The 21,001-nt window shown below is 35.9% G+C and overlaps 1 protein-coding gene across 1 annotated transcript in view; it reads left to right on the top strand.

The window, feature by feature from the left end:
* Window positions 1-19,939, top strand: part of RAD21 (RAD21 cohesin complex component) — a 28,449-nt gene extending 8,510 nt beyond the window's left edge. The window contains exons 3-14 of the mRNA XM_021688758.2: window positions 3,555-3,684; window positions 5,712-5,811; window positions 7,499-7,605; window positions 8,481-8,687; window positions 9,153-9,278; window positions 9,608-9,730; window positions 11,446-11,669; window positions 13,023-13,182; window positions 13,614-13,762; window positions 15,674-15,823; window positions 17,463-17,546; window positions 18,207-19,939. Coding sequence (XP_021544433.1) covers window positions 3,555-3,684; window positions 5,712-5,811; window positions 7,499-7,605; window positions 8,481-8,687; window positions 9,153-9,278; window positions 9,608-9,730; window positions 11,446-11,669; window positions 13,023-13,182; window positions 13,614-13,762; window positions 15,674-15,823; window positions 17,463-17,546; window positions 18,207-18,398 — 1,752 coding nt within the window. The 3' untranslated portion in view covers window positions 18,399-19,939. The remainder of the gene's footprint in view (window positions 1-3,554; window positions 3,685-5,711; window positions 5,812-7,498; window positions 7,606-8,480; window positions 8,688-9,152; window positions 9,279-9,607; window positions 9,731-11,445; window positions 11,670-13,022; window positions 13,183-13,613; window positions 13,763-15,673; window positions 15,824-17,462; window positions 17,547-18,206) is intronic.
* The last annotated feature ends 1,062 nt before the right edge of the window (window positions 19,940-21,001 follow it).

The following is a 21,001-nucleotide window of genomic DNA, read 5'->3' as shown; positions in this document are numbered from 1 at the left end:
TAGAAAAGTCATGTGGGACAGGATATGTTTTAGGTGAAAAAGTGAAAGTTTGTGATTAGAGCTAAGTTATAAAATTTCCATCTGTCTATGGAATTTTGGCTGGTTTTAGAGTTACAGTTGGTGGAATTTATTGCTATTAAGGATATTTCTATCATGTTCTTTCTAAGACAATATTAAAATAAAAACTTTACAAACAGGGAAATAGGTGATCTCTGGTCCTACCACCTAGAGAATAGTGTTTTGGTATGCCTTCTAAAACGTGTGTATATTTTTTACACATAATTTTTCTCCTTATCATATGTGTATACAACTGCATTATATGTTTTATAACCAGTCTGCATTCAGAAAAAGCTCTGTTCATAGTTTTATCATCATTTTTAGTGTTGCATTATACAGTGTCATAGTCCCTTATCCACAGAATTTAAATACAAAAAACGGGAACAGACTTGACAGAAATTGAAGTGAGGTCCCTTGTGTATTCATATATTCACTATAGAATCACTAAGGTGAATGATTATTAGAAACTGCTCTAAATAGATGCTGCTGGGAATGTCTTAATGTATATCATAAAGATATCTTAATATATATCATAAAGATAACGCAGTTATCTCTTAAGCTCTGAATTCCGAAACACATTTGGCCCCTAGGATTTAAGCTAAAGGATTATGAACCTGTAATTCATTCTTTTGATTGTACATGATTTATTTTACCAGTCTCTTTTTTGAATAATCTATATTTTTTCCTGATTTTTTGAATTTTAATTCCTCTGGCCCTGTACAGTGTATTAAAATATACAAAGATTTCTCTGGGTAGTAGGACTACAGGTTTATTTTCCTCTTTTTAAAAAATAACCAGTTGAATAAACATTGCTTGCAAAATATTTTGTTCACATCTCTTTTTTGATTTAATTTTTATGTGAAGTTAGAATATATCAAAACCAGTATTGCATAGAGAAGCTTCATGTTCAGTGATCTTTTATTCACATCTGTAAGTTTTTCCTTAATGTTGACGTTTAGGAATATAATTGATGGGCCAGGTGATACACTTAAAGATTTCTGATATGGATTCATAGTTTGCTCTATGGGGAGATAGTACCAGTTTGCACTGCTGGTCAGACTGTATGAAAATATAATGTTTTCTACTTTTTATAGGTATGCTTACTGAGGTAAGTGAATGGAAAAAGAAGTTGAGCTGCTTTCTTGAAATTAATGTGTGACTAATCTTTAAGACCTATAAACAAATATTGAGGGTGATTTGGCTTAAAAGGATAACAAATTTTTTCATAGTATGTGCAGAGTACTTTGTACCCTGTTAGGGAGGCTACGAAAGAGTACAAGACAATCTGATAATATGAAGGTATCTGCGAATAGCCACAAAGCAAGGCACATGGTTCAGGAATAATGTAAAAAACTGGACTGTGTGCAAGAGAAAGAATAACTTATTTTAAAAACATTTCTACGTGGGTTATTTGATTGATCTTGTTTTATTTTGGTAGAATATAAAGATATTTCCAGAGTGAACTGACCTGAAAATTTCTAATGTTTGCTCTTGGTGTGCAATTCTTGTTACGGGTGAATGTTGGTTTAGTTGTTTCGAACGAGTGTCAGACATATAGCTCAGTTGTAGCTGTGTTGCCTTCTGCCCCTCTTACCCCCACCCCTCCGTTGGAACAGCCAGTGGTAACCTCTGTAGAGCTTTCTCTGGATATATAGCCTGTTTTCCTTATTACATCTACATGAGCTAGCTCAACAAAAATGGCATACTTCATTTTACCTACTCCTATGTTAAACTCTGAACCAAACTAATATACAAAGAAAGTTTTTGCCCAAACACCACCTTTTTTCAAAGTTGCTAATCCTTTACAAGATAATGGCACGCAAAGGGTTTTAAACCCTTCCTCCTTTCTTAAGGTGCAGTTAGTATTTTAAATTTCCTAAGACCACATCATAAAAGTAGATTCTCTTTTTCCATTAGTTGCAATGTTTTAATTGGGTATTAGTTTTCATAGGAAGGATTTTTCATATGATAAGTCCTAGATTTGATCATAAATTTATAATTTTAGATACCTAAGAATTTATATAGCAGTAAATTTCATAATTTATGCTGTAAGTCATGTGAATTTGCCATAAATGTAGAGCCTAAGAGTCATTACAAATAGAATCCTAGGCTGCTGTAGACAATACACCTATAACTTAAAAATACAGTGTTTCATTTTATAAGTAACATAATGTATCAATCATAACTTAATTCCAAATGTATTTGGTTGTTAATGATTAACAATGATTAATAACTCTGTTCTCTACTTTAGAATATGAGGACTTTTATGGTCTGATTTGGAAAATAGTCTGGGAAAGTTTGAGTTCATGTTGTCTTGTTCTCAAAAAATTTTCCGTATTATAGCCAGAGGAATTTTGAATCATTCTATTTAGATTGGGTGTTTTCATTCTTTTCCCAACTACTACATCTTGTCCCACACAGTGGATCCCACATAAATGTTGATTGAGATCTACCTTGAAAAAAACAGGAGTATATTTTCTTGTGAAAAAAGTTCGGTTACCACTACCATTTATTGTTAGTTTGCCTTCCACTCTACTGATAAAACTCAGTGAAAAATGGCCTAAACAATAAGGAAGTTAACAGTCTTACTTAACTAGGAGTTTAGAAATAGGAAGATTTAGGATTAGTTGAGCAGTTCAATGATGTCATTCATCTAAGGACTCACCAATTTTTTTTCTTTTTAAAGATTTATTTATTTTTAGAGGGGGGTGGGGCAGAGGAAGAGGGAGAGAGGGTCCCAATGAGACTCCTCACTGAGCATGAAGCCCCATGCAGGCCTCAATCCCACAACCCTGAGATCATGACCTGAGCTGAAACCAAGAGTTGGATGCCCAACTGGCTGAGCCACCCAGGGGCTCCAGGACTCACGAGTCTTATGTTGGTTTCTTGTCCTTATACTTATGGCCTCGTGACTACAAGCAGATCCAGACCCCACCTGCTCACAACATAGGAGGGGAGAAGAAAGAGGCAGGCGTTCTTCTTTTATTGGGAAAATCTTTCTCAGAAACTGACCTACTTCACTCTTCTTTCTTGTTGGTTAAATTGGGTTTTGTGCCCACTCATGAAGCATTAGCAAAGAAGAATGAGTCAGTTCTTCAAGGCTGAGGACATTCACTTCCCAAACAAAATCAGAGTTCAGTTAGCCAGCAAGGACCAGCAGCTCTGGATTGGCAACCAGAAGTGCTCCATATTCCTTAATGTCCTTATTGACAGCAATCTATGGAGTGCCTTACCCTACCTGCTTCATAGCTACCTTCATATCTGTGTTAACTGATGAATTACTATCAGTCTATTCTTTGTGGATACTCAGGATTTACAGGTAAAGGCATAAATAAAATATAAGTGATTATAAGGAAACCTCAAATGATCAAGAATATAAAGAGGTAAAGTAAAAGCTGCCTATAATTGCACAGAATACAAGCTTTTGAAGTATGATTACCTCTAAAACCAAAAAATTAACTTTATAAATTAGGTTAATATTAATGTTTTACTCTTAGGTGAAGATGGCACTCCGAACATCAGGACATCTCTTACTGGGAGTAGTTCGAATCTATCATAGAAAAGCCAAATACCTGCTTGCAGACTGTAATGAAGCATTCATTAAGATAAAGATGGCTTTTCGGCCAGGTATTGCTTTTTTTTTTTTCTTTTAAACCTTGGACTTTATGTAGTGTGAAAAACTGCAAAAGATACATTCTAGATCCGTTCATTTTAATTGTAGTACAAGGAACTACAAAACTTCAAAAATAGGGCAAGATTTGGAGAGGCATGGTTCAAGGGGAGAAACCCACATTACGCATTTGGAATTATGACAATCATTGCTTTTTTAAATCCCTTTTCATCAGCTTTTGTAGAACTGAGAGTTGAAATGTTGAAAACTGTTACATGATTTTTTTAAAATGTGTAGCTCAGAAAAAAAAATCTAAGGATTTAAAATTTTTTTCTGAATAATTTAGCATATTAAAATTCACTTTTAACTTGAGACTCTTATTAAATGTTCTCTATAGTTTTTTGTTGTTTTATCTTAGGTAATGATTGATTCTAAAGCTGGGCTCTAGGAACCAAATTTCCATAGATAATAACTACGGTATTTATCTGAATTCATGTATCACTTCGTAATTTTTTAGAGCACTGATGATACTTTATTGTAATTAAAATAATCAGTGTATAGGAAAGATGCCTTATACAGTAGTTTCTGCTGAATTATATTTTAGTACTTTATTTTAATATATGAACAGTGAAATTTTTGAGATCTAAGATTTTATTTAAAAGATGTTTATACAGATGGCTAACAGATACATGAAAAGGTGGTCAATATCACTCATCAGGGAAATACGAATCAAAACTACAATGAGGTATCACTTCACACCTGTCAGAATGGCTAAAATTAACACAGGAAACAACAGATGTTGGCGAGGATGTGGAGAAAGGGGAACCCTCTTATACTAATGTTGGTGGGAATGCAAACTGATGGCAGCCACTCTGGAGAACAGTATGGAGGTTCCTCAAAAAATTAAAAATAGAACTGCCTATGATCCAGCAATTGCACTACTAGGAATTTACCCAAAGGATACAAAAACATTAATTCAAAGGGGTACATGCACCCCAATGTTTATAACAGCATTATCTATAATAGCCAAATTATGGAAAGAGCCCAAATGTACATTGATGATTGGATAAAGAAGATTGGGGGGGGTGTTTGTGTGTGTGTGTATACACAATGAAGTATTATTCAGCCATCAAAAAATGAAATCTTGCCATTTGCAGTGACATGGATGGAGCTAGAGTGTTAGCTAGCTTATGCTAAGCGAAATAAGTCAGAGAGAGGCAGATACCACATGATGTCATTCATACATGGAATCTTAGAAAGGAAACAGATGAACAGAGGGGAAAGGAAAAAAAAAAGGGAGGCAAACCATAAGAGATTCTTAACTATAGAGAACAAACTGAGGTTTGCTGGATGGGAGGTGGGGGCGGGGGGGGGTAGGCTAAGTGGGTGATGGGTATTAAAGTGGGCACTTGTTAGATATAAGTGTTATATGTAAGTGATGAATCACTAAATTCTACTCCTAAAACTAATATTACTATTAACTAACGGGAATTTAAATAAAAACTTAAAACAAAAACCAAAGATGTTTAGGCAGAGGCTGTGATACTTGAATGATTTCTAACATGTGGATACTAATTGCATTTTGCTTAAATAGCCATGCTTTTTGTTTATTTTTGTCTTTTAAAGCAATGAATTTTTAGTATAGACGACTTGAAGACTATAGAGAAATAATTAAAACAGTGTAATCCCACTTACCCTAAAATAACTAACTCCTCTTTTAACATTTAGGGTGCTCCTTTGCCGTTGTTTCTCTTACAAATTTCATGTTTATTGAGAAAACTCTTACTAATATTTGTTGATATGTCCTTTTAAAGACCATCACCTTAATGCATAGGTAGTGCTTTGACTTTGTTTTTGGAAAGCAAATAGTTTGGCTTATGATGATAGAAAAACAAAAGTACTTGTACTTCTGTGGTACTTTGCATATATTATCAATCTTTCTAGACTATAACCCTGAGAAATGATACTGACTTTACCTTCCTTTGGTCTCTAGATAATCTGTGGTATAACCGTTAGGCCTTCAAGCTTACCATTTCTTTTCCAGGTGTTGTTGATCTGCCTGAGGAAAATCGAGAAGCTGCTTACAATGCTATTACCTTACCTGAAGAATTTCATGACTTTGATCAGCCACTGCCTGACTTAGAGTATGTCCCTCTTTTAATTGTTGACTTGGTCTACAAATAACGTTACTGGCACCAAACATACAGTTTTCCTTGGAATATTTTGTCATCAAGTTAATGTGAGGTTAAAATGCATATACTTTCAATTAGGATAGTGTATAAATGTGAAACATATAACCGAGAATTATTTCTTCTATAAGAAAGTTGTATAGATACCAACTTTAACAAAGCTAAGATAGGAGAATTCTGATGTGATTAGGCCAAAGCTTGTGTAAACTAAACGGTTTTCCAGGTGTATGCTTTACATAATGGTATCAGTGAACAGGAACTATTGCTTCATGATTTTTCTTTGGAGGTATATATTAAAGTCATCTACTGGTTATCATCTTTGCCATGCTATACTCAGCCACAATTTGTTTTTGTTTTTTTTGTGTTTTAATAAACATATAACTCTTTAAAGCAAGAAAAGGTCATTGTCATAACACACATTTAAGAAGGGAAAGTTGTACAGAGATGGCTATAGCAGAATACTATAGTATGTTTCCCTTTTCTCAAGTCTTCAAAATTCAGCTGTCTTTACCATGACAGGGAATGTGCCTGTAACTTCCTGGGTGATTTAGTAGCACAACTGACAACCAAGAAACCCTCTACACCAAGCCCATTTTTTGAGACAAACTTCTCTGCTTCTTAAAATGATCTATGACTCCTATTTATGATTTATTTTGATATATGTGTGTGTGTGTTAATGTGGATGCTATCTAGCTGCTTTCCTTTATTTTTTCCTCTTCTAATGTATTTTTTAAAAGTTTTCATCATGGAAATTTAACCGCTAAAAAGTAGAAGGATTAGTATTAGGAACCCCATGTACTGATCAACCGGTTTAATTATGAATTCGTTGCCAGTTTTATTTCATATGTATTTCCTCGACTCACCTTCCAACCCCCACTGGATTATTATAAAGAACAGATCTCTTACTTCCTCTGTAAATACTCAGTATCTCTTTTGAGGTAAGGAATTTTTTAAATCTATCCATAATAACATCCCACGTTTAAAATAAGTTATAATAATTCCTTAATGCAATATTCAATCAGCATTCAAATGTCCCCAGTTGACACATAGGCCTTTTTTTCTTCAGTTTGTTTAAGTTAGGGTCTCTACAGATTCTCCAGACTGCATTTGGTTGATATGTCTCAGAAGCCTTTCATGCTTTTACTTGCCATTTGTTTCCTGAATAAACCTGGTCATTTGTTTTGAAGTATTCACATTCTGAATTTGGCCAATGATAATTCTACGTTGTTGCTTAATATTACATGTCTTTTATTTAATATTTTTAAACGATATGAGAGATTGTTAGAGGAAGAAACAGTCTCAGAAAAGCTGGGTAACTTCAGAGTTCATACCACGACCCTGATGAAAACCCATACCTCCCTAGACCGTTCATTTTTAGTTTTTCCTCTGTATATTACCTAGCTAGTGATTCCAGCATATTCTGTTTTGCTTGCTGGTCATTGATGGTTTTTAAATCTAAATACAAACTAAATTCCAAATCATTGTTCAGATTCTTAAATTGTATTTAGTGTCAAATATTAAGTCATAAACGATGGTGACTTTTGTATGTATCTTTTTTCCTTGTAGAGAGAATTAGGATTTTTTTTTCCTTATACACTGCAGTGAGACTTGAGACTAAAATGTATTTGAAATTCTTTTAAAGTGACATCGATGTGGCCCAGCAGTTCAGCCTGAACCAGAGTAGAGTGGAAGAAATAACCATGAGAGAAGAAGTTGGGAACATCAGTATTCTACAAGAAAATGATTTTGGTAATAGAGAAACAAATCACTAGCCACTAGCTAATAATGTTAGAATTATGTTGCGGCACAACTAGCAAGTTGAAAAAGAAAACCCAGACATGTTACATTCATGATGACAGAAGGACAAAATTTCATCTCCTGCTTTTTCATCAAGAAAAGAATTTTCCTTCCTACCAGTATATTAAGCATCAATCATTTCCATTTATGCATCAAACTTGAGTTCATTCTTTGCCTATTCCTGCTTCCCGTACAGTGATAGAACCTATATATGAATCTGTGTGAAAAGTCCCAATACTGAAGTAATGCCCATTTTTTAAACTAATCACTTGGGAATAATTTAATTCTGTGCCTATTATTTTTTTTTTTTTTTTTTGTGAGAGAGTGAGCTAGCATGAGGTGGGGCCGGTTTGGGGGCGGTGCAGAGGGAGAGGGAGAAGCAGAATCCCTGTTGATTACACAGAGCTGATCCCAGGACTGGGATCACGACCTGAGCCAAAGGCAGATGCTTAACCAACTGAGCCACCCAGGCACCCCATCTACTATTCTTGAATAGTGTTTAAAGCAGGTAGCCAAATTCTTTTCTTGATGAAAACATAACAAAGTTTAAGTCTGAATGTTTATGCAACCTAACCTATAGACATATTTAAATTTACTTAACATATTTAGGATAACCTAAATTTGGGTCCTATGTTTGAGTGTGCTAGTCATACTCAGAATCAGTTTATGAAATATAGATGCTATAGGTTTAAAGTTGAAACTGGATGTTTTAATACTCAAAGGTTCATAAGGTTTCAGTTAGCAAATGTGACATTCCAATTATCATTAGCTGTTTTCTTTTATAACAGTGATGTTTGTAACTTTTTTCAACTAATAAATTTGTTCAGGTGACTTTGGAATGGATGATCGTGAGATCATGAGAGAAGGAAGTGCTTTTGAGGATGATGACATGTTAGTGAGCACTAGCGCTTCTAACCTCCTGTTAGAGCCTGAACAGAGCACCAGCAATCTGAATGAGAAAATTAATCATTTAGAATATGAAGACCAATATAAAGATGACAATTTTGGAGAAGGAAATGATGGTGGTATATTAGGTAGGTGACAAGAAGGTGGTTATTCTAACATTTCTTTGTTCATTTGCGGTGTTTTAAAGCAGTCGCTAATTCTGGGTCGTAAGCAACTCGTTAGGTAGACGTGTGTGGATTGTGACTAGTTGATTTCATTCAGGGTAGCAAACTATAGCCTAAAAATGTTATAACAATACCAGATTTTGTTAAAGGTGCTTGTCTCAGAGTTTTAAGTTTTACTAGTTCTTAAACTGCTCTATTTGTGTTTGATATCTTAATAGTAAATGTTTTAAATGGAGATGTGAACTGGAAAATGAAATTTTTTCCCTATACCATTATACTTCTGTATGCTACCTTGAAGAGAAACAGATGCAAGTCGGATACAGATTTTTAAATTTGGTTCATTTTAATGTAATTTTATTTTCCCAATGATTGGCAGTTCTTTTAGCATTTCTTTTTCAAGTTGTAACTAAATTATGTTCCCTATTTCAGATGACAAACTTATAAGTAATAATGATGGTGGTATCTTTGATGACCCCCCGGCCCTGTCAGAGGCAGGTGTGATGTTGCCAGAACAGCCTGCACATGATGATATGGACGAGGATGAGAACGTATCAAGTAAGCATTTCCTGCTCGGTGTCATGGGCGTGACTGTATGCAGCTAAAAAGGTATTTGATGTCGAAGACCACAAACTAAAAGTTCCAGCTTTTAATGAATTATAAATCTCCTTAAAAATAGTGCTTATTGTTCTGATTCTCTTACATGATTAACCCTGCACCCCTCCCCTTTTTTAGCCGCCCCTCTGGAGGGCCTCCTTCATAACTGGAAGTGTTTGGTATTGGTACCAGTGGGTTTCTTTCAGTTCTCAAAGGGATTTTTTTTCTCCCATTTTCAGGAGATGTATTAAATACCCATGCCTTTTATGACCAAATTTCTGTTTTTATAGTGGGAGGGCCTGATAGTCCTGATTCAGTGGATCCTGTTGAACCAATGCCAACTATGACTGATCAGACAACACTTGTTCCAAATGAAGAAGAAGCCTTTGCTTTGGAACCTATTGATATCACTGGTGAGCAAACAGACTTTTTGACTTATAAAATTCAGAACATAAGGTCTTAATTCTGGCTCTTCTTCTCTATTCTGTTACTCTTGTTTTAGATAAATAGCTAAGCTTCTTTCTTCTTTGTCAGTCTTGTATTATAGAATCTTCAGTTATAATTTAAGTATCTTAGAGAATACCTGTAGAAGTTGCTCTGAAATATAAAAGTATAGAACTGAGTTTTTTGCTAACCTGTATCTTAGTCTTTCGGAGTTCCCAAAATGATAACAAGTCACATGTATAACAATTAGAAAACATTGCAAAGCATTTTACAGTGAAGTACAGATTGTTTCAGAGTTCTAGATTTTGTATAATAGTTGGGCTACAATCTGGGAAAGCCTAAGAATTTTTTTTTTTTTAAACTGGAAATGTGATAGATTCTAAAATCAGTGTTGTATTTGTTTTAGACATAGCAAAACATATTGGGGGTGCTGCTTCTCAGTAAAAGAAGCAAGTTAAGATATGTAATTTGGATGTGAAACTAAAATTTCTAGATGGTTTATGGGTATACTTGTATTTCAGTTACACTTGAAATCAGAGTGTAATTCAATATATAGGTATTACTTTTAAGTAGAACAAGAGTAACTTATTTAGGTTTTCTCCTAGAATTTGATCACCAAAAATTGTGACTTGGGCTTCTCACTTACAAAGAGTGTTTGCTAGGCACCTACTCTGTTTAGAAACTAAAAATGTAACAATGAACAAGTCTTTATCCTCCTGGAACTTAAGTACTAATTAGTGGAGCATGGGTAAGTAAAATATGTACTGTATTAATGCCAGATATTATAGAGAACTGTAAATGAGGCAGGATGGTGGATGCATTGCACTGTTTAAAATAGGATGACCAGGCTTTGCCGGCTGTTTTAATAACTTTTGACTTTCAAAGAGAAGGAAGGGAACTTAGTAACTGGAGGATAGGGGTTGGACAGAGGCTGTCACTGAATAACATCTTTACCTAAAATTTTATGCAGAAAAATCTTTGGGCATGTAACATTTCTGACAGGATGAAATCTTGAACTTACTTGTATCTTAAGAAATTGAGATAATGCTACCTACTTTGCAATTTTAGTAAGGATTAGAAATGAATATACAATAAGTAACTAGGATGGAGTTCCAGGTCCATCTGACTGGGTGTGGACTTTTTTTTTTTTTTCCATTTAATCAATCTGTTTGTACAACTGCCATATATGAATTTTAACTTTTCCACTAAAAATAGTAATTGCAGCCATTTACAGAGAACTTAAGTATTTTACAACTCCTAAAAGTGGTTGGCCATATTTGAAAAGAGGAAATAAAGAGATAAGCAAGATAAAGTTAACTTTTCTTAATGGTCACTCAGGCGTAATAGTAAGTCGTAAAACCCAGGACTTGAGCCTAATCTGAATCAAGGGTGAGATGTTTCATATTTACAGTACATGGGCAAAACATAATGGCTTGTACATTACTTTACTCATTTTTGCCCAGAGTCTGTATATATTAATTCAGATTTTTATTGAGCACCTATTGCATGCCAGCCTCTATTCTATGTGGAACTGCAGAAACATCTGTTAAAACGGACTCTGCCCTCTTGAGGCTTTTCTACCAGGTATATAGAAAAGCAGGGATTCAATGAGACCAAGTCTGGTAGCTCTATGTTTCATGATGGCCTCACAGGAAAATGACCTTATTTTCTTCTATCATTCCAGTCAAAGAAACAAAAGCCAAGAGGAAGAGGAAGCTGATTGTTGACAGTGTCAAAGAGTTGGATAGTAAGACGATTAGAGCCCAACTTAGTGATTATTCTGATATTGTTACTACTTTGGATCTGGCACCACCCACCAAGAAATTGATGATGTGGAAAGAGACAGGGGGAGTGGAAAAACTCTTCTCCTTACCTGCTCAGCCTTTATGGAATAATAGACTACTGAAGGTAATATAGTTTGCAGAATTTTTTATCCTATATATATTTGGCCATTTTTAAAAATTTTTGAAACCTTTGACCTTTTTGATCAGATATTTTCAACTATATGGCACCTTTTTTTACTTAAGTCACAATATAGTGAATATAACCTGATCTGAAAGATCCTGCTGATGCCTGTATTTCTCAAAGATATAGAAGGAGGGATGCCTGGGTGGCTTAGTCGGTTAAGTGTCTGCCTTCGGCTCAGATCATGATTCCAGGGTCCTGGGATCGAGTTCCACATCAGGCTCCCTACTCAGTGGGGAGTCTGCTTCTCCCTCTGCCTGCCACTCCCCCGGCTTGTACTCTTTCGCTCTGATAAAATTAAAAAAATATATATAGAAGGAATTTTTTCTATACTAAAAAGCCATTGAGGTTTTTAATACTAGTTCTCCCTTTTCATCCCCTTTATAATAAATTACTGTTCTTTTGCCTTAGTGTACGCTGTGCTTCAAGTCTGCAGTCTTTAGATCTTGCTTTGTAGCCATACCATGGAGTGGTTCTCCTTTTCCCACAATAAAGAATTCTCTGGCTTTATGAGAATTATTTTCACCCATTTAAGTTCCAAACTATTCCAAAACAAGGTTTTGAAGTGAAGAACAGAGTAAAAGCAGTGCTATGAGACTGTTATTCTAAAGTTGAAGTATGCATAGAACCAGTTGATTCTACTATAGATTTTACTATTTATCAGAAGAACAATCATATAATCATTTGGCAGAAAGTCCTTAAAATATTTCTTTGACTCACTGGTCTCATTATTAGAAATTTTCCTAAGGAAGTAATTCAAAATATGGAAAAAGCCAGTTCTGTGAGGATGTTCATTACATTGTTTGCAATTAAACTAAAAAAAAATATTGAAAAATGGTTCCAATGTGATGTATACACACATACATACATGTATCTCCACTCAGTGGAATATTACGCAGTCATGAAAATTTGTGATAGTTAAGATTTCCATATTATTAAGTGAAAAAAACATGTAAAACTACCTGGTATGATTCCATTAGATACAGTTTTAAGTGTGTAAATATGAAAATAAACTGCAGGAAAATTTAAAATTTTAGTGTTACCTCCAAGTTACAAGACTGGATAATTTCATTTGACTTTTAAAATTGCTGCACTTAAAATCAAATATCCTTCAAATATCCTATATTTAAAAATTATATTAAGATGTAATGAAGTGTGGATCTAACATTGAGTAGAAATCACGCTGAATTATATGTACACTGATTACAACTGTATGAAAACGTACTTAATGGAAAATAGAAATGTCAGTGGTAAATTTTTAATGTGATTTATAATTGAGATTTTTTTTTTTAATAGCTCTTTACCCGCTGTCTTACACCGCTAGTACCAGAAGATCTTAGAAAAAGGAGGAAAGGAGGAGAGGCTGATAATTTGGATGAATTCCTCAAAGAATTTGAAAATCCGGAGGTTCCCAGAGAGGATCAGCAGCAGCAGCACCAGCAGCGTGATGTTATCGGTGTGTTCTGTCGTAATAGTTCCTTGATGAAGTTTACATGCACATTTGGTTTAAGATTTACCTGTATATTGCCAGAGTAAGAGAAATCAGGAACAAAGGAGTATACTCAAATTTTTGGGCAGGGAAATACATTTAATTGGTTTGTTAAATAGGAAGCTTTCTGTTTTTGGAACGGTTTAAAGTTCAGGACTGGCTGTGAGTAATCTTCTGCTAAGAGGATTATCCTGCATTAGATTTACAGGTGGTGGAGTTTTGCCCTTTCCCATCTTTATGTGTATTGTTACAAACTGAGTAATCTTTGCAGAGGTAAAATTTTTATTTGGCCTTCCGCGTTAGAGAAAGTACTTTTGTCTTAATGCATTAGTATTAAATTCTGAAATATTGTTAAAGACTGTATAATTCACATCTCCTCTTCATATGACCAATTGCAGATGAGCCCATTTTGGAAGAGCCAAGCCGCCTCCAGGAGTCAGTGATGGAGACCAGCAGAACAAACTTGGATGAGTCAGCCATGCCTCCACCACCTCCTCAGGGAGTCAAGCGAAAAGCAGGACAAATTGACCCAGAGCCTGTGATCCCTGTAAGTAAGCACATCAGTTGTCAAGGAGCCCTTTTGAAATATTTTGGTTGAGGAAAAAAATGACAAGGAATAGGTCCAGAGAGAAAGAATTGGCAGCCAAGGATGTGAACACAGGTGAGCCCTAAGTGAGAGAAGATATTCCAGGAGTTTCAGCCTTCCTGACTCTTCTTAAGGTAGTCTTGTTTCAGAGTGGCCTAATGTGACCATCTTTGGCTAATGTGGAATCTTTGACTCTAAACTTGGTTCCAGTTTAGTTCAGGGTCAATCTGACAATTCTAGATTAAAGATGAAAAACAACAATATAAGGAACCTGGTAAATTCTTCAAGTATGTCATGAGTAAAGTGCACACAGACTGTCAAACTTCTTAACACCTCGTTCCTTAAATTTCAGTTTTCTTTGTCAGCAAGATTGAACATTTTTTCCTCTAGTTTTAATGAGATATTATTGACATACAACATCATACTAGTTTACGGTATTGTTATACGTGTTGTGAAATGATTCCACAACACGTATAACATCTGTCACCTACATAATTACATTTTTTTCTTGTCCTGAGAACTTTTAAGATCTACTCTTAGCAACTTTCAAGTATATGATACAGTATTAACTATAATCACCATACTGTGTATTAGATCCCTAGAACTTGTAAGTGGAAGTATCTTTCTAACCCCTAGTACTCCCATTGCACTCTGCTTTTATGAGTTGCTTTTTTTTAGATTCTACATACAAGTGATATCATACATATTTGTCTTCCTCTTACTTCACTTAGTATAATGCCTTCCAAGTCTATCCATGTGGTCCCACTTGCTTATTTTTTGCTTTTAAAAATTGCCTTTGCTGTCAAATCCAAAAATCATTGCCAATACCTATTTTGAGGAGCTTACCTGTCCTATGTTTTCTTCTAGTAGTTTATGGTTTCAGGTCTTATATTCAAGTCTTTAATCCATTTTTGGTTTGTGTTCATGTATGGTGTAAGATAGTGGTCCAGTTTTCCCAGAACCATTATTGAAATAAGATTTCCCCATTGCATGGGTTGACTCCTCAGCTCTCTATTCTGTTGAAGGTTCCTGCAACATGAGACCGTTTTAGGCTACCTTACTAAATAATCAGAATATACTTGTCAAATTGCTTAAAAAAAAAAAAAAATCTGGCCTCTTCATGCAGACACTCTACCATTAAGTTCATTTAGGGTAGGAGAACTAAACTGTAAAGGAAGTAAGGCTTCCCAGTCTTAAATTTCTAGAATAAATTAACCTTGGACTTTTGGTTTAGCCTCCATCAAGAGGTACTGGCAGAAGATTCCTCTGCAATCTTAAGAACTATTTTTCTGTTCCCTCTGGTGGTGTTGTCCAAAATAGCATCTTTCTGTATGAGATCAGGAATGGGGGTGGGGACAGGTAACAAGTGGGTTACTCTAGTACTACGGTCCTGAAGAAGTTGTTTTTAACATTCTCAGCCGTTTATATTAAGCCTGAGGGGAAAAAATCAAGAGATAGACTCAGAAAAATGGTCTCCTCATTCCTATTATTTGCTGCCATAAGAGCTCCTAGGCTCTTATTTAGAGCCCAAGCTTAGTTGTAATAGCCTTAAGACAATTTCCTGCAGTAACAGTTGACAGTACAGGCTATTTAATGTTAATAAATGCATTGCATTAGTGGGCAGTTCTGTTTTGTGTGGTTTTTCCTAAAATGCTACTACAAAAAGTTTTGGGGGTTTTTTTCTGTTCATAGTTTTTCTTGTGATTTACAAATTTCTCACATAGACTTTATAACTATTTGGTTCCTAAAAAGTATAAGGACAAAACACTTTTGTTAATTTCTTCTGTTAAAGCTTTGTAAGAACAAGATAAAATCAACTTTTGATTGTGAGGAATGGCAGTATGACCCCAGTATTTCTTCTCTTGCTTTAAGCCCCAGCAGGTAGAGCAGGTGGAAATACCCCCTGTAGAGCTACCCCCTGAGGAGCCTCCAAATATCTGTCAGTTAATTCCGGAGTTAGAACTTCTACCAGAGAAAGAGAAGGAGAAAGAGAAGGAGAAAGAAGATGATGAAGAGGAGGAGGTAAGGAAACACTGGCAAAGAGACTTCATGAATAAATCCCATCTTCAACCTGCTCTCTTAGTGGAGCCAAGGTAACTGGTGTTGAGCATAACAGTGATGAAAAATGTTCAAACAAACAAAATTTAACCAAATTCTTAATTTAGATCATTGTTAACATCAAATTTTATGCTGTGCTTTAATTCATTGGCTCCCTTGTGGCCTTTGAAGGACATAGGACTGACCGCCCTTTCACTGATTTCTCGGTTGACTTCTAAATTGATTGTAGCTAGTTTTATTATCTTGTGGCCAATTTTTACTGCTTTTAGCATCTGCCTCTGGTATGACATCTCTGTGGCCTGGAAATCTGATAGCCATTGTCCATTGGTAGGAGGTTTGTTTTCATTAACTGGGGTGAGATGTGACTTGGCTAAAATAGATTGAGTAAAGGTTTGAATGGCTTTTATTTTTTGAAAAGTAAGGGCACTTTAGCAATGGATTTCCTTTTCGGGGCCCTTATTTGGCTGTTCAAGGTCTTCCCCCCCCACCCCCCCTTTCCTGGATCTTTGTTTAAATGTAAAATAAAAACCTTGAAACATCTTCTAGGAAGCATTGAAGCTTTTTAAAATTCTTTTAAGGCTAAAGGTTAGGGACTGGGTACATACAATAAATTACAAATACAAATGGATACTAATGAAAATGTCAACTATAGACTTTACAACCATTTAGTGCTGGAGTGCTATGGTTTTTTAAAGTCAAAATTTAGCCCCAGAGCTAGTCTAGTCTAAGGTATGCCATTATCTCAGACTTAGTGTTGAATCAGTATTTAAAATTGTGCTTTCTATTATGTATGAAGTCCTTACAACTCTTGGCTCTTTGAAGTATGGTATGTAGTTCCAGCATAGCATGGAAGCATCTCAGCTGTTGCTCTATGCCAACTTCAAGAGTTTAGAAGGCAAGTCCTGTAGGGAGCTGGGCAGCTCAAGTAAAATCAAGTATTATGGATTATAGCCCATTTCTTAAAAAAAAAAAAATTTTTTTATTTACTTGGCAGAGAGGTGGGGGGAGCAACAGAGGGAGGGAGCCTGAGTGGGGCTTGATCCCACATGACCTGAGCCAAAGGCAGGCATGCTTAATTGACTGTGCCATCCACACCCCATTTCTCTTAAAACACTGTATAGACCAGTACTACTTACTCATCTGCTAATCTGTGCTCTTTGACACTGGTTCACAATAAGATTGGGATCTGCCAGAATATAAATGATCTAGAAAATCATGCTACTGAAAAAATACATTCAGTTGAAATAAGCAGTGTGCTTAGTGGCATAGTTGATTTATATCCAACACAATGGTCTTAACAGGGGCCAATCAGTAACCAGTAGCTCACCAACCAGCAGTAGTCCAGGGGCCACGTGGTGTAGACCACATCCTTAATAGACCCGTATAGAATCATATATTCAGCCAAATGTTTACTTGCAGATACGGAAGACTTTCTTCTGTAATTTAAGAAAGACAAGCTTCAAAGTTCATACTAAGCGCTAAGAGATTTATAATTTTCTGTTACTCAGAATACACAATATAAAACTTTCAGGACATAAGGAAATAGTTCATTTTGCAGTAGACCACTTTTGTCAGCTTTTTTGTGTGTTGGGGCCATTTGCAGGATGAAGATGCTTCCGGAGGTGATCAGGATCAGGAAGAAAGAAGATGGAACAAAAGGACTCAGCAGATGCTTCATGGGCTTCAGGTAGGTACACCAGTCCTGACTGACACTTGAGCAAAGACTTGGCATTGCTCCCTTAAAAAAAGAGCAACAGGCTCGGACCGGAAAGCCTACTTTTCTAGCACTATGTATTTTAATACATAAATTGTTAGGCCCAGAGTAAGCCTGGAGAGCATCCAGGTGAACACTTCCCTATAGTTACGCTGCAAAGGGAAGCTGGGGTGGTGGTTTATAGAACGCCTTTCTGTGTCTACATCTTCTTGGTTTTCATTGAACATATTTAATGTGTTGAACCATTAAATTTGTTGAGTCAGATACAGATGAGATATTTTGCGCATCTGTGAAATACCAGGCAAGTTGCTCAAGGTTTCCCAAAATAGAGTCAAAGGATAGTTGGATTTTAAAAATAAGTTGAAATTTTAGGGATTTTAAAAATAAGTTGAAATTTTAGGGACTGTATATGTTCAGTTTTACTATTGTATCACATTTGTTGGAAGGACCTTTGATTTTAGATATGCCATAATATACTTTGCCCCATTACCTTCACTCAGACTCTTCAAAAAAGTCCACTCCCAGCAGAATATACAGTATACTTTTTTTGGTACCCAAAATTGGCACCCTTTTTAAATTACCACTTTACTGTGAGATTACTTTGATTTAATTCTTCCTTTGGTTTTATTTCAGCGAGCTCTTGCTAAAACTGGAGCTGAATCCATCAGTTTGCTTGAGTTATGTCGAAACACAAACAGAAAGCAAGCTGCAGCAAAGTTCTACAGCTTCTTGGTTCTTAAAAAGCAACAAGCTATTGAGCTGACACAGGAAGAACCATACAGTGACATCATTGCAACACCTGGACCAAGGTTCCACATTATTTGAGCAGCTAGAAGCATTATAGCTAGTGTTCATTTCACTAGTGTATACAAATTGCCCCCATGTGTAGGGCACACAAAACCCTTTGAGAAAATTTAGATTTTTGTCTGTACAAAGTCTGCCTTTTTCTTCATTTTTTTTTTCCCCCCCGGTATTTTATCATCTTTAAGGGAAACTGCTTTGATGGGTGTGTTTGTGTTCTGATGGAGAAAACAAGCACACCCAAGGACCCAGAAGATCATTTTAACAGTTCAGAACAGATGTGTGCAATATTGGCGCATGTAATAATATTGAGTAGCAGTTGAAAGTCAGGATTTTTATCTTAGTTCTCCATCACCACATTGGAAAGGAAAACCTGTCAGAAAAAAAAAAATGCCTGACGATTTAATTAAGAACAATGCTGTGAGCCTTTGAGAGAAAGAAGTTGTCTTTTCCCACTAGTAACACTGGCAGTCTTGTTAACGGCTGTGTTTGGGGATGGGGCCTAAAACAGATGTCCTCCTGAGATACTATTTTAAAGTGTAATTCTGTAATGACCAAGAGGGTGTGTGAAACTGTGCTGTAACTCAACCCCTTCAGCTACAAAATGATAGGACTTGGTTTAAAGTGTTCTTTTGTAAGTCATTCCATTTGAAACTTTTTAATGAACCTGACTATCCTAAAATCTGTTGTTTTAGTGAGGCTCTAAAATGAGCAGAAGTAGACTTTTTAGAGTAGAATATAAAAACGTTTATAACTTTCCAGAAGCTCTAAATCAAAGTTTTAAAAAGATGTTTGGATATATTTGAGTACTCAGATCATGAAAATAGAAATTGCTATGCCAACTAAAAGGACAGACTGATGGGAAATTACACACCTGGTTGACTTAACCCTTAAGCAGACAGTGCTGTTAATAACTAATGGCTTCTCTGGTATTTATTATAAGTGTTAGTACTGATATTTTCCCAATGCTGCACACTCCTGTGTTTGGAACTTTATTTTAATGGCTTTGCAACAGAAATCCTATATCCGGTTTCCTATAATTTAAGAAAAGCATCCAAATAAAGGCTTTATTATTAACAGACCAGATAGCACCAGAAATTATGTGACTGTTACGATTATCAGAACATGTCTTAACTTTTTAGGGCAAAATTACTCACACTGAAAGTTCTAGCTTAAGTGTTGGCACTTTTGTGGAAAAAAAAAATCACTTTTGAAACTCAGACTTCAGTGTATACCCAGTAATTTTAAATTATGTGAAATGTTTTAAATTAGTGAACTCGTAATTACTGTTTTGATGATTCAGTTTCTTGAGAATGGTAAGTGTATAAAAATTGCTATTGCAGCTTTATTTTCAATATGTGCCTGTAAACCATGGATTTTTCTCCCTTTGTAAAAAGTCATTTGTAGATAATTGAATGTTTGATTATAGAAAGGTCATTAGTTTCTTGTTAACACATTTTGTTAGTCTGGTTTTGTTGCTTACCGGGTTTAATATTGTTCTTGAAAATAGTTGATGCTATGTTATGTATAACTTTTCTAATAAAAGTTGTGGTATAAGCTGTAAATTTTGGAGTACTGATTAGCTGTTTGATGATGTTCCCCCAGGAAAATGTTAATTAGGCCTCATCTGTTGTTTGCCTTATCTAGAATAATTGTCCATACAAATAGTAGGTGAATTGTTAAAAAAAAAAAAGACGAGTGTGTCTTTAAAAGAAGAGCCATGTGATCTGAAACTTTGATAGTATGTTCTAATACACATCATCAACGTTACAGATCTAAGATTAAAATGGAAGTAACAAATGGCTTGTCCTGAGGAATCTGGGGGGCACAGATCTATCCCTGTAACTGCTAAGTACCTACAAATTGTGACATGCCTGTCAGTGTACGCTAGTGGGCATGTACTAGAGATTTCCTGGGTCCATCGGAGAAGCCTGCTGCAAGCCAGAGCAGTCAGTAACATGGAATGTACCTTCCTACGCATTTGAGCCTTATCCTGCTCCCAACCGTAAGCTTTAAGACACTTAAGACTTTATGCTTAGGATACAGCAAGGCTTTTGGGATGCCTGGGTGTCTCAGTAGGTTAAGCGTCTGCCTTCGGCTCAGGTCATGATCCCAGTTGTCCTGGGATCAAGTCCCGCATTGGGCTTCTTGCTCAGCAGGGAGCATGCTTTTCCCTCTGCCTGCCGCTCCCCCCTGCTTGTGCTCTCTCTCTGGTAAATAAAATCTTTAAAAAATGATAGAGCAGGGGCACCTGGGTGGCTCAGATGGTTAAGCGTCTGCCTTCGGCTCAGGTCATGATCCCAGGGTCCCGGGATCGAGTTCCGCATCGGGCTTCCTGCTAGGCGGGGAGCCTGCTTCTCCCTCTGCCTCTCTCTCTCTCTGACTCTCATGAATAAATAAATATTTAAAAAAAAAAAAATGATAGAGCAAGGCTTCAACCATCAATAGCTTAATGCTGTTTGTAATAGGAAAACCAGTGTTTACTAAGCACCAGTTATACTCAAACCCAAAGATTCTTTGAGGCCCACCCACCTATGGTAAAACAGACTTAGGGAGAAATTATAATCTAATATGAAAGTGATAGGAGCCCAGAATATAGCATGCCAAAGTATCTAGGGAGTAGTCCA

This window comes from Neomonachus schauinslandi, chromosome 4 (genome assembly GCF_002201575.2).
Source record: "Neomonachus schauinslandi chromosome 4, ASM220157v2, whole genome shotgun sequence".
NCBI lineage: Eukaryota > Metazoa > Chordata > Mammalia > Carnivora > Phocidae > Neomonachus > Neomonachus schauinslandi.
This window is presented reverse-complemented; position numbering and strand designations above follow the sequence as displayed.